This window comes from Eptatretus burgeri, chromosome 13 (genome assembly GCF_056783735.1).
Source record: "Eptatretus burgeri isolate ZD-2024b chromosome 13, Ebu_testis_v1, whole genome shotgun sequence".
Classification (NCBI taxonomy): Eukaryota; Metazoa; Chordata; class Myxini; order Myxiniformes; family Myxinidae; genus Eptatretus; species Eptatretus burgeri.
Genome location: NC_140973.1, coordinates 138,840 through 156,210, shown reverse-complemented (window position 1 = coordinate 156,210; position 17,371 = coordinate 138,840). Strand labels below are relative to the sequence as shown.

The 17,371-nt window shown below is 43.0% G+C and overlaps 1 protein-coding gene across 7 annotated transcripts in view; it reads left to right on the top strand.

Annotated features, from left to right (window-relative positions):
* Window positions 1–17,371, top strand: part of BRCA2 (BRCA2 DNA repair associated) — a 265,664-nt gene that overhangs the window by 194,814 nt on the left and 53,479 nt on the right. For all 7 annotated transcript variants that reach the window (XM_085850729.1, XM_085850730.1, XM_085850728.1 and 4 more), the window contains 3 exons: window positions 967–1,339; window positions 11,781–11,936; window positions 12,066–12,213. In XM_085850729.1, coding sequence (XP_085706855.1) covers window positions 967–1,339; window positions 11,781–11,936; window positions 12,066–12,213 — 677 coding nt within the window. The remainder of the gene's footprint in view (window positions 1–966; window positions 1,340–11,780; window positions 11,937–12,065; window positions 12,214–17,371) is intronic.

The following is a 17,371-nucleotide window of genomic DNA, read 5'->3' as shown; positions in this document are numbered from 1 at the left end:
CCAATGATTCCCCTTCCCACAATTTATTTTTGTAGCCCCCACCTTTGAGTGGCCTTTTTTGCCTTGTGATGGGTGAACTCTCCATAAAAAGGAAAAAAAAGCAAGTTGGAAAAAAAATGGGTGCAGCTACAAAGTCAGATGGAGTTTTGACTTTACCTACCTTTTTTTTATGTATGATTGAGGCTTCTGGAAAAGTTGAACAAAATAGAAAGGGGGAAACACCAACAGAACAGTAGAAGTAGAAGTGAGAGTGAGATGAAGAGAAGGGGGAGAAGGACACATGGGGTGAACGTGTTGCACACAAGATGAATGAAACTGCAAGAGGAAGGAGAAAGCAGGGACAAAACAGAAAAGGCACTTATCGACAACTAACAAATGAAAAGATGTGAAGTGGTTGGGGGGGGGGGGGTGCAATCACAATAACCTGGAAAAAGAGAGTGCTTGGGAATGGTTATTTGGTGTGGAAGAGATTATGAATGTGGAAAAGGGATGGGGGGGGGGGTGACCTCATGTAAGATGTAATGGTGAACAGTTCTCTTGAAGCCCTGGAGGGAAGAATGGGATTGAACAGACTGGGGAAGTTGGTTACACAGGTGACAGAAAAGAGGGACAAATGAATGGAGTTAAGCATTACAAGTGGAAGCAGTGATTATGTAGTGAATGTAAAGAGGGAGCTCGTTTTTAATCACCAAAGGCATCATGACATTAAACTTTTGATTCCGAATGTGTATTTTTTCTACCAGCCGTGATAACCGGGGTTGCTCAGCATTGTTACCAGTGGATTGATTCATCTGTTGTCCACATGTGACGGCTGGTTTCCACTCGTATTTTGTTGAACCATCTCATTCTGAACCGAATATTTTTGATAGTTCACACTGTTTTTATTTTTGCTCTTGGCATTTAGTGAGAATTTTTTTTCCAATCAAATTTATAACTTTGTGTCTACCTTGTGCAAATCCTACCCAGGTATGACATTGAAGTGGATAATAGCCATCGCTCAGCTCTCAAGCGCATTGTGGAGCGGGATGACACTCCTTCTCGTACTCTCATCTTGCTTCTTTCACGAATTATCACCAAGAGTAATGAGCAGCCTCCAACCCCTGCTGGCAGCTTGGAGGCAGAGCAAGCAACTGAATGCACAGTCATCATGTCTGGAACCCAGGTGGAGGTGTCTGATGGCTGGTATGGTTTGCGGGCCAACATAGATGCGCCACTATCAGAACTTCTGCGGCGGGGCCGCTTGCGAGTTGGACAGAAACTGATTGTACATGGAGCAGAGCTGGTTGGCTCCGATGATGCCTGCAGTCCACTGGAAACTCCTTCATCACTGGCACTCCGTGTGAGTCTTGTGTTTGGTGGGCTTTCTTTATTTATATTCCACTGAAGATACGTTTTCACCTCAGACCCATCATGATTTCCACCAAGCATTTAAATTATGCACGGTTTGAAATTGGATCTTACTCCTGCCCATGTTGTCTTAATTTAATTTCCCTCACCAAAAGAGAGGGTATTGCATTTGGGTCCGTTTGTTTGTCTGTTTGTCTATCTGTCTGTCTGTTTGTCCACACAGAACTTTCGTGGTTTTCTCTGCAACCGCTTGTCGGATTGAGACTAAATTTTCACCATTGGTGCGACTACTCATGTAGAATCTTTTAATGATAATTAATTATGACGTCATAGGTCACATGGTGTGGAAGCCATGTTGGACAAACTTTGGACCTCTGTATCTCTGAAACCGCACCAAGGAAAAAATTGAAACTTGGCACATCGCAAGTACTCATGGAGAATGAGTGTGATTTTTTTTTTTTTTTTGACGTCATAGGTGCTCTCGTTATGATGTCGTAATAGCATATCCATAACGCCATATCCGATCATTATGAAAATCTTTGAGGGTCATCTAGGGATAAAATAGTCCACAGAAAAAATATTCATGATGTCTTTGGTAATGTGTTTTGGCAGCCATATTGGTTTTTAAAAAACCAAAACCTTCAAAAATCTCCTCTGAAGTGGCTGAACAGATCGAGGCGAAACTTTGCACATATGACCACCTGTCCATGAGGAACAAAAGGTTCACATATATGATTTCATTGGTTACATGGTATGGCAGCCATATTGGATTTACTCTAAAACCTATAAAGATCCACCGCTCAAAATAAGTCCTGGCATGGGTGTGCAATCTCTGATTGCTCTTTTTCTTGTAATTTTATATTATGCTGACACTGCTCCATTGAATTTTCATAAAGTGAGGTACTAGTCAAATACAAATTAAAGTGTATGTTATATGTGTTTCATTTGCTCTGGAAAGTTATGAGGGATAGTTTTTTGCAGAAATATTGTGATGTGGAAGGGGGGCATCCATAGTTATACTGTGTTAAGTGTAGTATGGTCTGTGTGTTTCACATGGGTTAGCTTGTCATATAGCAAGGATCTGTCAGAGTAAGTAATATACCAGCAAATACCACCCGTTGCTTCACTGATGGGAATACTGAGGGGATGCAAAAAAATGGGGGAGACTGATAGGGTGTGAAAGAGAGAGGAGGAGGAGGAGGAGCGAGGCAGGAGGAGGGGTGGGGGAGCAAGGAGGGAGGGGTGGTGGAGCGAGGAACATTGCCCGGGCATGTCCGGAGACAAACACCGCCTGGGCGCGTCCAGAGACGAACACCGTCCAGAGACGAAATGAGGAACCAGAAGCAGAAATCCAATTTCACTTCATGGTCAACTGCGCATTAAGAGAACATCACTGACAAAATTATTTTTTGTCAGTATGCCCTCCAAAGTCAACATCATCTGCAGTACAGGCTCATATAACATATTAACTGAGCTCTTGCACAGGCATTAATAACTTTAGGTTTTCGTTTGAAAATTTCATTTTACTGACTCAAGTGATTTGAAAATCACCTTTTCAAATCACTTGTTTATCTTCATTCTGGTGTGTTCTGAATCATGATAGTGCAATAACAATCTGAGGTCTTTGGCCAGGGGCCAGTGGGACCTACCTTGCACCCCCCACCCCCCCTCCCCCGTGACAATTTTTCACTGATACCACAGTGTTCATATATATCCCAAGTATCAGAAAAAGATGTTCCCAGAAAAATAACTCATTTGCACTATGCTTTATTAAGCTGTTTCCATGGCAACCAATCAAAATAGACGAATCTCATAAAGATCGGCAAAATGTCAATATCTGTCAAATATAAACATAAAATCACAAAATTGGTGTCAAATTAAAGCTTATACATTTACGTATTAAAATATATTTTGTTTATGCTAATTAGCCCATTTGCATATTAATTAAATTTGACTTAAAGACTAATTCCCACAAAAATGCAAGAATTTCCATTTTATTTCCTGGTAATTACTACACGTCAGTTTTTTGTCAAGAAACATTACTTAAGTGTTGCCAGATCCAAGCCAGGTTGGCAAAAAATATTAAAATTTTCGAATTTTTAAAAGTCGGCGAATTAGCATAAAATACAAAGCACAATGAATCGTTCGAAAATCATGCGAAATCAGATTAATCAATAGAATTAATTACCTGGGCCTGATATAATACATAACTGCGACTTATGATGTCTGTTGGTGTTTAAATGTCCCATGACACTCAAAACGTTCTGGTTATTTATATGTTAACTTGACCTTCCCCCATTGTCATGGGGCCCACAAGGCTAACCCCCGCTTTAGCAGGGAAAATGGCCTTTAAATGCGCGCGTGTGTGTGCGTGTGTGTGTGTGTGTGTGCGTGTGTGTGTGTGTGTGTGTGTGTGTGTGTGTGTGTGTGTGTGTGTGTGTGTGTGTGTGTGTGTGTGTGTGTGTGTGTGTGTGTGTGTGTGTGTGTGTGTGCGCGCGCGTGCGCGCGTGTAACAAATCGTCTCCGGGTACATGGTGTTTATGGATGTTTATAAGCATGACAGTTTAAAGGTCCCATGACACTCAAAACTTTCTGGTTATTTATATATTAACTTGACCTTCCTAGTGAAGAAATCACCCAGGTTTCTTTTTTTAAATCAACAATGGGATAATTAGACCAATATTTCGAACATTTGTAGTGCTTTTCACAACTTGCGATGCCCCACCTCTCAAAAAAGTTGAGTTCAGTGAACCGCAGGTCACGTGACCGTTCACGTCATCTCCAGAACGCGACTCGCTCAGAGTGGATTGATTAGACCTCGCGCGCCATATAAAGTACGTACAAATGCATTGTGCACATTTGTTTGCTATCTCACTGATCGTCTTAATTCCTGTGATTGTTTCGCGGAAACAAAATTCTGCTTCTGAGCCGTGTATGCACAACAATCATGAGGCAATTATTTATCCCTTTACTACCTTGTCGTAGTCGTGTACAAATCCAATGCATGTATGCACAATAAAGGGCTATACCATGTCCACAAAATAGAAAATGTGACTGTTGAACCTTTCCATTAAAAAATAAACTTACAGGGACATACAAGTAAAATACTAAAGATTAATATTGCATCATTTCAAGGCGCAAGGAGGTAATTTTAAAATCAAACAATGTGAAAAACCTGCACCCACATTTTGCAGCTTATTGAATTGTTCGTTGAAACCAACCTGCTGGGATAGGTACGATTCCACATACATGCAAGCCAGGCTACACTCGACATACATGGGTTTATTCTAAAGTGAAGGTACTGCTTCCATTGGCTTGCTATTCATTAACATTTAGCCAAAATGCTGCAATAAATGAACAGGGAAAAATATGTAGGCACAACTATGAAAGACAAATTTATCTGTCCGATTACACGGCGTCATATCCTCAGGACTCTTACACATTGACTTATACATTGTGTGTATGCTAATACAAGTTACTTGTCAACTCTAGAGTCTAGACTAGTCCGATAAATCCGTCGTCCGTCCAACTAGGCCGATAAATCTGATGTGCTGTGGCTTTCTTTTATTATTCTGTTTCCTTCATCGTTTTCTACTGGCGCTACATGACGACAGTAGGAATAAAATAAATAAAAATGTAGCAGAATGTCAGATTTATTGGACTACTCGAGACAATTGTGTCACAAGGTGTGTTCTGCACACAAGTTTTCATAGTATCCGGACAGCGAGTTGCTTCGTTTTATGTGCGGAGAGATACGGCCGATGACATGGGCTTGCTTTGCTTGCGATTCATTCGCCGCGGTGCAACATTTCCACTGCGCTGTGCTGTTCACGTCACCTCACTAAAATATTTCTGATATCGAGTAGTATGCGAGTCGAATTTACATTATTGAATTACGAATAGGATTTAGTCTAACCAGTTGTTATTGCCAAGTCTTCCTTCGATGTCCTCCCGATCATCATGAACTCCGGGAATTTCATCGCCAGTTTCCTCTGCTTGTCCTGGTTCGGGCTCGAACTGGTAAGGCCGTATTCCATTTCCAGCTGCCTGAACTTCACCTCCCGCGACTACGTTATCCGACAATTCTCCATCTGATTCAGACCAAAATCCTTCATTTCTCTCACACTCACTGTCGCTACCAGACAAATCAAAGTCCATGTCATCCATTATTCAAAACCAAATGTTTGATTTTTTAAAAGCAGAAATGCACAAAGCGTTTGAGTCGACCAATCGAATGTGGAAACACACAAGAAGCCAATAGAATCACGTAGTCAACCAACTCGAATAATTTACGTGCAGCCTTTGTTGGTTTGGAGATAATGTCATGTGGGTTACGCGTCGTTCACTAGATTTCGGCAGAATTTTTAGGGGCTTTCCCAAAGAGGTTCGTTTTTTGAATTTTACATTTTACAGAACAAGTATTTTGACAAAACGTTGTCAGATCAGAAATCACGATGAAAACCTCCTATAGGACATATATCTATCTATCTATAATTCCAGCAGTGTGTGGGTGTGTGTGTGTCTGTCTGTCTGTCTGTCTGTCTGTCTGCGACCGCCGTTTCTCGACGACTGCCGGTCCGATCTGATTGAAACTTGCTCGGAATATTGCCGGGGCCCCGTGGATGTGCCTTTTCGAGGTTTCATGTGAATCGGACGAGCGGTTCCCAAGTTACGGCGATTTATCTGTCGACCAATGACAAGACACTGTGTTATGACATCACGAATGACGTCACAATTAATGTTTATTTCTTTATTTTTCCACGATTGACGTCACAATTCTTCTTCTTCGTTTTGTATGACGTCACAATCGACGCTGGGGACCTGAGTACATGTGCCTTTTCAAGGTTTGTTATTAATCAGACAAGCGGTGCCCAAGTTATGGCCATTTATTTACCAAACCAATGACAGGACACAGTGCTATGACATCACGAATGACCTCACAATTAATGTTTATTTATTTATTGCTTTTTTTTGTGAATACATTTACAGAGAGAGGGGCGAGAGATGAGGGGGGAGAGAGAGGAGAGGGGAAAGAGGGGGGGGAGAGGAGGGCGGGTGAGAGAGGGGAGGGCGGGTGAGAGAGGGGAGGGTGGAGAGAGGGGGGTGAGAGTGGGGGTGAGAGAGAGGGGCGAGAGAGGAGGAGGGAGAGAGGAGGGGCGAGACTAGGGGGAAGAGAGGGGGGGTGAGAGAGAGGAGGCGTCACAATTCTTCTTCGCTTGATATGACATCACAATTGACGCTGGGGACCTGAGTATGTTTCCCAAGTTATGGCCATTTATGATACGGTTGGTCTGATCTAATTGAAAAAATGCCCCAATCCAGTCGTCGTTTACGAGAGCGAAGGAACGAAGCTGCACATACTGGCACGCCTTACCCACGAGAGAGGGTACTGGCACGAGAGAGGGGGAGAGAGGAGGGGACGGGGGTGGGGGGGGTGAAAAAATGCCCCAATCCAGTCGTCGTCTACGCACCTACGGGCCCGCACTAGTATATGCAATTTCAGTACTTTTGAGTGTCATGGGACCTTTAAGGGAAACATAACTATTCTGTTTGAGTAAAAGTAGTGGAAATAATTTTAAATGCATTGATATGCTAATTATGATCTGCCATTATGGAAATTCTCATTTTCGTAAATATCTCAACTTCTGGTACATGGAAATTTGTAAATGAGGAATCTACACATATGTTTGGAGGGTCAAGGAATAAAGTGAACATATTTCCTTTGTTGTCAGAGATGTAGAATAATGTTTGGATTGCTTAATTACATGCAAAAATCATGGAACAATGAATTTCCTATACATCTTTATTCCCTATGAACAGAATGCACGGAGCGATGTGTCCTCCGTTTTGAATTTCACGTAAGCATCATGACGACATATTTTGATAAGATTGAGCCTTGAAGTTAAATCAAATATTTTAAAATGCAGTGGTATGTAAATAAGGTGAGTGGATGTCATTATATCATAATGTATCTCTACCAGAGGCTGGAAATAGTGACCATCCTGTTGGCACAAAAGTTAAACTGATGTGTAATTAGTTGCGGCTAAAGGAGAGCATATATCGCAAAAATGTATTCATATGTTCCATCTGAGTGCAGTAATTGAAGATCACACACTTTTGAATGCATTCGGGTATAAAAACATTAATCTCATAATATTTACTGTATCCCCTTTCTTCCAGAGTTACCAGATGTTTGAAAGCATACTTGCCACACACCAGATCTGACAAATGGTTTATCTTCACATTGTTCGCCTGCATGTGCACTCTTCTATGAAGTAGATCGATACAATGGCAAAAACTTTGAGTAGATGATATGCAATCTGTTGGAGTCTTAGCAAACTTCGTAGCACACATCTGAGTTTGACAATCTCGACCAGTTGATAATCACGCTATTTCGATTAACTATCAGTCATATATATAAAAAAGTGTCCTTGGTTCGCAGATTCTGAGCCTGATGTTTGCTTGCTATGTCCTTCATTGGCCATCATACTATTCAATGTCTGAGTCCACACAATCTTCACATTTGCATGGCTCGTCATCATCCTCATCATCACTGTCTTCTTCCAGTGCCTCCTGCAGTGAACCAATCGACTTCTTGGGTAGAATATCGCCTGATATCCACTGTGGCTCCATAACACCATCTGTGTATGTCCAGCCATGTTCCTGCATGTCATCTGGTATATTGGGATCTGCGATATGAGAACGCTTCCAAACAGCTGCTTGATAATTAGCTCTTCGGATGTGCTGCTCTAAGCACTTTCTACATGGAGGTGGTGTCCCAAGGTCAATGTTGTGGCCTGCGTCCAGAGGCTTGTCCCCACACTTCTCCCTTATCATGAGCACCCTTACTTCATCCACTTCCTGAAATCTAATCTTGCCATACATGATGCAAGTGAACTGTTCCAAATTAAGCATCAAGTCTGGAGGCACATCCCATGTATCACCAAATCGTGCTAATGCTGGTACATATACTGGCATTCTTTCAAGAATCTGAATTGGTCTGACCTTTCCCTTGCCATTGAATGCACTTGCCGCGTCACCGCCAGTATAGGCATGAAGTCCCAACAGTGCTTCCCTGTGCTGCTGTGTGTAAGCATTGCCCATCTCTGATATGTCGAGAAGCTTCTTGTTGTTCACGAATCCTATTTCAAATAGCACTGAAACACCATTGAATCTGGAGATGTAGCTCAGAAGTATGAAAAAGATATCGCTGTCCGGAGTTTTCACCTTGATATTCTTGTACCCCATCTCCTTTTCGTACAGAGTGTAGAATATAACCCTAGTGTCAGTTTCCTCTTGGCTTGAGTTCAGTACTTCAAGGGGTGCCCTTATTGTTGCCTTTCCATCTTCGGATGTGAATCTGTAGGCCTTCCCTTCACTGATCAGGATGATCTCTCGGTGCTGAAGTCACGCTGCATATTCATCTTTGTTCTATGTATCGAGCATGACTTGAACAAGCTGTTGTTTATTCTCATCATTTGTGAGAAATGCTTTCCAATCTGCAGGCCTTTTGGTGTTTCCTCTGTAATTCCTCTGTAATGCAAGAATTCCTCTGTAATCCAGATAAGAATCACTTGACCACATATGATCCTCTACCCCTCACAGAGGCCCTCCGAGACCGCCTCGGCACACGTACAGCTTTATGCCTCAGCTCCCTCAACAGCTCAACTGTCATTAAGATAGGCCTTGCAACTCTAGTCAATGGTATCCAGTGTCCCTTGGGAGACAAAGTTCTTCTTCGCCTCCGGTGTGTTCCAAGACATCCACCGGCAACATTAAAGATGGTAGTCTTGAAGGCACTCTGCAACTCTTCAGGATCCCTCAAAGCTCCCAGACTCACCCCCAAATCTCCACTCAGCCTGTTCTCAAACTCCTCAGCTACCCTCTCATCCTTGAGCTTGTCAGCATTCAGTCTGGGCTGGGATTGTACCATTCTCCTAGATTTGAGCTCCAATTTCAGAGTTGCGACAACAAGCCTGTGGTCGGTTTTGAGGAACTCAGCACTCCAGTTGACCGTGCAGTTCTGGAGCATCCTCCATTGTCCATCAATGAGCACATGGTCAATCTCCTTTGCCGCACCACCAGTGTTGGAATACCAAGTCATAAGATGAGTTTGTGGTCTCCGAACCTCAGAAAGTGCTGCAATACCAATGTTAAAATGCTGGAGCTCAGATGATAGCAGAGACAAGTGATCATCCTCTCTTAGGGATAGGATATTCCAGGCACCCACCCGAAGGCTTCCACCTCAGATGAACCCGAGGAGACTGCCGTCTTCTGGACGACACCTCAGCACCACCCTGACATACACCACCGCAATTTGACCCAGGAAGGTTACCCCATTCTTTTCCTCCCATCATCAAAGAATTGTGGTCCCAAAGACTTTGCCCCAATCCCATCATCCTGTTAGCTACCCTGCAGAGCACATCTGCACAGTGCGTTTTTAGTGTTCTTTGCATTTTTTTTTTGTGTGTTTTGTGTAATGAAGTGTTTTCTGGTGGCCAGAGTGCAAATCCTGCTGCCAACCTCCAAGAAAAAGTTAATCCAACTGCAGGAGGACATCTGCAGGACAGAGTGGGGCAATAGATATGGATTGCCACCGACTCACAAGGAGCACCTCTACCTTTGGACAGGTTTTGTTTTTAGTCCTGCTGGGTGTTGACATCCATATATTGTCCTCACCAGGAAACTTGGTGGGGGAGACGGTTTAGTCGTCGACAATCTGTCCATGAAACAGGTTAGTGCAGGTTTACATGGTACCTGTAGCAAGTCACAGATCTGATCAGGTCTTCCAGTTCCAGGTTTTCACCGACGGTTAGTTCTCTCGAGGCATCACCCCTTGTATTCTAAAACCTGCTCTACTGCTCTTTCTCACCCTCTCTCTGTTCTATTCACCCTATCATTTTCTCAAGGTCATCTGCCATCTGCTTGGAAATCAGCAAACATTACTGCTCTGCATAAAAAAGGTGCAAAAACAGATCCCTGCAACTCCAGACCAATCAGCCTTTTCCCAATCATCAGCTAGGTTATGGAATCCATCCTCGCATCTGACATCAAATCCTTCCTTTTCTCCAATGGCTTGATTTCTGATCTTCAATTTCGAATCAGACCAGGTCACTCAACCCTGGACATGCTGCTTCTGTTTAAATCACATAAAATCACAACCTGGTCAAACACTTGGAATATATCTTTCAATCCTGATAAATCTCACACCCTCACCATGTCTCTTCAAAAGGACTGTCTGGAACCCTCCACCCCACCCCCATCTACTTTCTCAACAATCCCCTTGAAGTCCTTTCCTTCAAGCTTTTGTGCCTTACTATCTGCCACGATCTTTCCGAGGAAAGCCACATCTCCAAGCTGGCCTCCAAAGCCCGTCGCCGACTGGGCACCTACATTGTGCAAAGTCCTTCCTTGGCACACTTGAGCTTCTCACCACTTACAAAGCTTTCATCTACAGTCTGATAGAGTACTGCTCTCCCCTCTGGGATTGTGCTCCTGCCTCACACCTAGCTCGACTTCACGCTGTGGAAACCAAGGCTTTTAGGATCATTGGTATCTCCCATGATGAAGCTGAGTCTTTGGGTCTCTCTCTCTCTCTCTCACTGGAGGCAGGTCGGTGGTCTTTCTGTCTTCTACCGCCTCCTCTTTGGCCTTGCCTCCCCCTGCTCTGTCTGTGATCTGTCCCCCCTATATTTATGCAGGGCGTTCAGGATCCGCCAAAAACCTCCTCCTGGTGAAACTACCAAAATCAAGAATCACTACTCACCTTCACTCTTTCATTCCTCTTTTTTCCTGCCTCAGGAACAAACTCCCACTCTCTTCAATCCCACTTCTCCCTCCCGGTCTTCAAAACAGCATTCTTCTATCATCTCACATCTTCCCTCATCCCAAATCTTGATCTTTACTCCCCCCGTTAATCCACCCCAAACCCACCTCCTTCAAATTACCTGTTTTTCTTCCTGAAAGTCTCTGTTGTACCATCTTGTTTACCCCGTGTATACCGCCCTATCCCTCTCCCTTTCACAGATATCCTGTTGTCTCTCTCCACTGTTTTGTGCTTCCTTCTCCCACCCCTCTTGTCTCCTACCTTATTATATGTTCTGTGTATTAGTTCTTACACACGCTGATACATGGTGTACAAAAAAGATAAAAGAAAAGGTCTGACCTGACAATGAAGGGGGGAGAGGGCGTGATGGGCTCATTCCACATTTTGATATGCACCTAAACATTTTGCAACCAATGTGATTGTCATGCTTGTTTACATAGGTAACAGAATAAATGTTATGCTTGTGGAGTGAGATCCACACCACTTCAATTTATTTTCTCCCTCATCATTTATTGTCGGGTATCATACCTAAAGAACTTGAATATATCAAGTATATGATTAGATACAATTGCAATGCAAATACCTTTGGGTCTTTCATGTTCAACAGCTCTCTGCTAACAGTACAAGGCTGGCACGCTGGGATGCTCACCTGGGCTATTTTCGTGACCCTCGGCCATTCCCTGTGCCACTCTCTTCACTCTTTGGTGATGGTGGGATGGTGAGATGTGTTGATCTGGTGGTCCTGCGTAGCTACCCTTTGCAGGTGTGTATGGATTGATATAATTGTATATCGTAGGAATGCCCTTCAAAAATAAGCAAAATAAATACCTATTCATTTAATGATGCTCAACCTTATGGAAGATGACTACACTGCTTTGTTTGCTGCCCTTAGTGGATGGAGAAGCTACCTTCTGGGGCATTTGTGTTTCGCAATGATCGTGCTGAGGCCCGGGAGGCTCAACGCAAAGCTGACGGACAAGAGCGTAGTCTGGAGGCCTTATACAGCAAGCTGGAGGAGCAGTTTGACAAGGACAACCTAGGTTATCCATCACATAGATGTCTTGGCTTTAGGCTGGCACACATTACCACCATACAATGCGACAACATTATATTTTCCACTGTGTGGTGTCTTAACGGATCAGACACAATTTCTGATAAAGGCTTGCAGCAGTAGAATGTTTGATTACATTAACTCAATCCAAAATATATGTGTCGACTTGCTGAAATACCTGTTCTTTGCCCAGGTAAACTTAATTTTAAATAGAATGGTGAAATCAAAACCTGGTGAAGAGGAGAAAATTGTTTTTATTTAGTGTATTGTAATGGCAGTGACTGAACTGAGGACTGATTTCGTCTCAATGAAGATCTTCCTAGTTAACAATATTATCAGTTTTATCTTCATTACAATGTATAAAAAGTCCTTTGAGGCTTCCCACTCTGGTTACCACCACATCCAGCTGGCCATGTGTGAATGCATGCTCTTGAAAACTTTGGCTGACAACCTTGATTGAGGCTTTGTTGTCCTTGGGACTTGTTCATGGTCATGTCAAAGCAGACTCTTACTGGAAACTTAATTTGCTGAAAGTCAAAAGGCAAGCCTGCATCTGATGGGATGATCATCGGTATCCTTGGAATCATGGCTTACTCTCCCTTGTGTCAGGACATTGACGATAGTGATATTTTGGGAATTTAGCAGCAACTGTTTGATGATTACTTGATTTCTGTTGCAAAGCTTTGGTGGTTCAATATTGTGTAAGAGCATGACTGGTACTCCTATTTTCAGAAGGAGTTGGTGAGGTAGCATGCCTGAGGCTCCAGGCAGTTCAAGATTTCTGTGGGCTATGGAATTGCTTCGTCATCACTCATGGCTTTGTCTACTGATTTGTAGGAAGTGGCCTCCCTGGGAAGCTTTATACAAGTTCCCAGTTGATGGTTTTTACTTCATTGTGTGGAAAAATAATTGCACGCACACACAGCCACTCCATGTCTTTGTAGTGTTGTTCACACTCGACTGGAGATCTTTGGCTGAAGATATGTTCTCCAATTTCAGTGGTATCCTGGTGAAATAGCTGTCACTAACATGAGGCACCTTGTCATCTCCAATCCTCAACAGCAGCTTTGGAAATTCACCCACATCTTTGGCGTTTGGGCAACCTCCATCGTGCAAAGTCCTTCATTCGCACATTTGCGCTCTTAACCATATACAAACCTTTCATCTACGCTTGAAGGAGTACTGCTTTCCCCTCTGGGCTCGTACTCCTGCCTCAAACCTCGCTTAAACGTCACGCTCTGGAAACCAAGGCTTTTAGGATAATGGGTGTTTCCTGCCATGAAGATGAGTTTTTGGGTCTTTCACTCTTACTGCAGGCAGGTCAGTGGTTTTTGTCTTTGACCAACTCTTCTCTGGTCTTGCACCCTCTGCTCTGTCTATGGCTCTATGCTATGCCCCCCCTAATATTTCTGCATGGTGCTCAAGGTCTACCAGCAACCCTCTTCTGGTGAAACTGCCAGTCAAGAATCACTGCTCATCTTCACTCTTTCGTTCCTCTTTTTCCCGCCTCTGGAACAATCTCCCACACTCTTCAATCCCACTCTTCCCTTTAGCTCTTATATGAGCCTCAACATTGTATATGAAAGAAAAAAAGTCTTTAAAACAGCTGTTCACCACCATTTTAGCTCTCATACAAGCCTTGACATTGTGTACAAAAAAAAATCCCCCATCCAATACCATGATCTTTTCTACCCCTTTAACCCAGCATACACCCACCTCCTTCAAATTCCCTGTTTTCTTTTCAGAAAGTGTCCATCTTGTTTATCCCGTGTACTCTGACCCCATAGATCTCATGTCTGTTCCACACTGTGTTTTTCCTTCCCTCTTCTGCCCCCTCTTGCCCCCTTCCTGTTCCTTTTGTTGTATGTTTTGTGTGTTAGCTCTTCTATGAGCCTCTACGAAGTGCACAGAATAAAAAATTGTGATCACATCGCATAAGGTTCACTTGTTTGTTGTCAAACGAAGACTTTTATGCCAGCACGCACAATACAAAGAGTTTGTCGGAAATTTCCTGACAACACCAACAAAATCCCACCCATGTGGTTGCTGTTCTTGAGGATGTCCTTTAGCATTGTCGAGAGCTTCCACTGCCAGTCGGTGTGACATTGTAGCTTCATCCCAGAAGATGACTTTATACCATTTGAGGAGGGATGCTAAAGTTGAGCCACCTTTTTATTTTATTTTTTTTGTTATTATTTTTTAATATGTGGTTAGAGCTCGTGGAACACAGAACGGATCAGGACACAAATAACAAAGGGAACAGCAGGAGAAACGGGAAACACCAACAGCAGGGCGGAGGGAGAAAGTAGATGGAGATGGACAAACAAGGGATGCATGTCATGGCAGAGAGTGGAGTCATCAGCAAAGAGATAAAGAGGATTTTCCAGAGAGTCAGTGAGATCATTGATGAAGATTAGGAATAAGTTAGGGCCTAGAACACTTCCATTGGGTACTCAAGCCTTGACAGGGAGACAAAAAGAAAGAGTTCCGTTGAGAGCCACACGTTGGCTACGGGATTGGAGGAAATCAGGAATCCAACAGTGGAGTTGCCCTGGATTCCATAGGCAGACAGTTTGGAAGGCAAGGCAGGATGCCAGACTCCTATCGAAAACTCGAGACATGTCCAGAGAAATGACCCTGTTATCATGTGTGATATTGAGGACCTTCATCCATTGTTGAAATAGTAGAAGCAGTATGTCCAAGGTAGTGTGATCAGGTCTGAATCTGAATTGATCTGCGATGAGGCTGTTGGAGAAAAGGAATGATTTATGTTCACTGTGATGATGGATTCCATGACCTCACTGATGATTGGAAGTAAGCCACTTGGTCTGAAGTACAGGGGATCCATTTTTACACCTTTTTATGCCTCTGCTGATGAAGTCGCCTGAGGCATGATGTTTTCGGGTTGTCCGTATGTACGTACGTCTGTGCTAATTATCTCCATCACAGAAGGTGAAGGAGGTCATGTTTTCACCCCTCTCTGTCCATTTGTTACTAGCAAAATCGAAGATTTTTCAGCTATATTGGTCAGTCCATTTTGTTATTCTGTCTGTTTATCTGTATGTTTGTTGGATTTGCTCTATATGCTCGATATCCCTTATTGTCGGATTGTGTGTGTGTGTGTGTGTGTGTGTGTGTGTGTGTGTGTGTGTGTGTGTGTGTGTGTGTGTGTGTGTGTGTGTGTGTGTGTGTGTCTGCAACGCGAGGCTCCACAGCACAAACCAGCAAACCGATTTCGATGAAACTTTGCCAACATGTGCAGTATTTGTTGGGAATGTTCACGTTTGATTTTCGTTGCCCAGCAACCACCCGTTGCTGTGCAGCGGCCGAAAAACCGCGTACAGTATTTTCAATACTTGTCCTTCAGTTTTGAATGTGGAGAAGCGAGACTTCGGAATTAAACACTTCGAGATATTTAGAAAATTTTACTCAAGCCGATTTTTGATTGACGTTTTATTTTTCAAATGGTAGTCCTTCAAAAATCGGGTGTCTATTTACCGCCATTTTTTATGAGGGCTTAGGAAAGTGGGCGGAGCTTCGGGAAAGTCGATGTGGGAGTAGCATTGGAAAGTGGGCGTGGCTTATTAAAAGTGGGCTTTGTTTATGAAAAATATTGTGGGTCAGGAGGTGTAGTCAAACAAGAGCATTGAGAGAAGTTTATCGGGTTTTCCGTGTGTGTGTGTGTGTGTGTGTGTGTGTGTGTGTGTGTGTGTGTGTGTGTGTGTGTGTGTGTGTGTGTGTGTGTGTGTGTGTGTGTGTGTGTGTGTGTGTGTGTGTGTGTGTGTCTGCAATGCGAGGCTCCACAGCACAAACCAGCAAACTGATAATTTATTGATTTACCGAAAACGATTCCCCACCCACACACCACCTCCAATTATTTATTTATTTACCGAAAACGATTCCCGACCCACACACCACCTCCAATTATTTATTTATTTACCGAAAACGATTCCCCACCCACACATTACCTCCAATTATTTATTTATTTACCGAAAACGATTCCCCACCCACACACACCACCTCCAATTATTTATTTATTTACCGTAATCGATTCCCCACCCACACACCACCTCCAATTATTTATTTATTTACCGAAAACGATTCCACGACCCACACACCACCTTATTTACCTACTTATTTATTTACCGTAAACTATTCCACGACTCGCACACCACCTTTAATTATTTATTTATTAACCGAAAACGATTCCCCACCCACACACCACCTTATTTATTAATGTATTTACCGTAAACGATTCCACAACCCACACACCACCTTTACTTATTTATTTATTTACTGAAAACGATTCCACGACCCACACACTTCCTCCAATTATTTATTTATTTACCGTAAACGATTCCACGATCCACACACCACCTTATTTATTAATTTATTTACCGTAATCGATTCCCCACCCACACACCACCTCCAATTATTTATTTATTTCCTGAAAACGATTCCACGACCCACACCACCTTATTTACCTATTTATTTATTTACCGTAAACTATTCCACGACTCGCACACCACCTTTAATTATTTATTTATTAACCGAAAACGATTCCCCACCCACACACCACCTTATTTATTAATGTATTTACCGTAAATGATTCCACGATCCACACACCACCTTTAATTATTTATTTATTTACCGTAAACAATTCCATGACCCACACTCCGCCTCCAATTATTTATTTATTTACCGTAAACGATTCCACGATCCACACACCACCTTCAATTATTTATTTATTTACCGAAAACGATTCCACGACCCACACACCACCTCCAATTATTTATTATTTAAAGTGGGAGTGGTGTAGGAAAGTGGGCGTGGCTTATGAAAAATATTGTGTGCCTCACAAGGTGTGGTCAAACGAGCATTGAGAGAAGTTTATCAGGTTTTTCGTGTGTGTGTGTGTGTGTGTGTGTGTGTGTGTGTGTGTGTGTGTGTGTGTGTGTGTGTGTGTGTTTGCGTGCGTGCGTGCGCGCGCGAGCGTGCGTGCAACGCGAGGCTCCACAGCACAAACCAGCAAACCGATTATTTTTCAAATGGTATTCCTTCAAAAATAGGGTGTCTATTTACCGTCATTTTTTATGAGGAGTGCCAGGTGGCAAAATACGCAATAGGAAAAATCTTGCCAGGCAGAG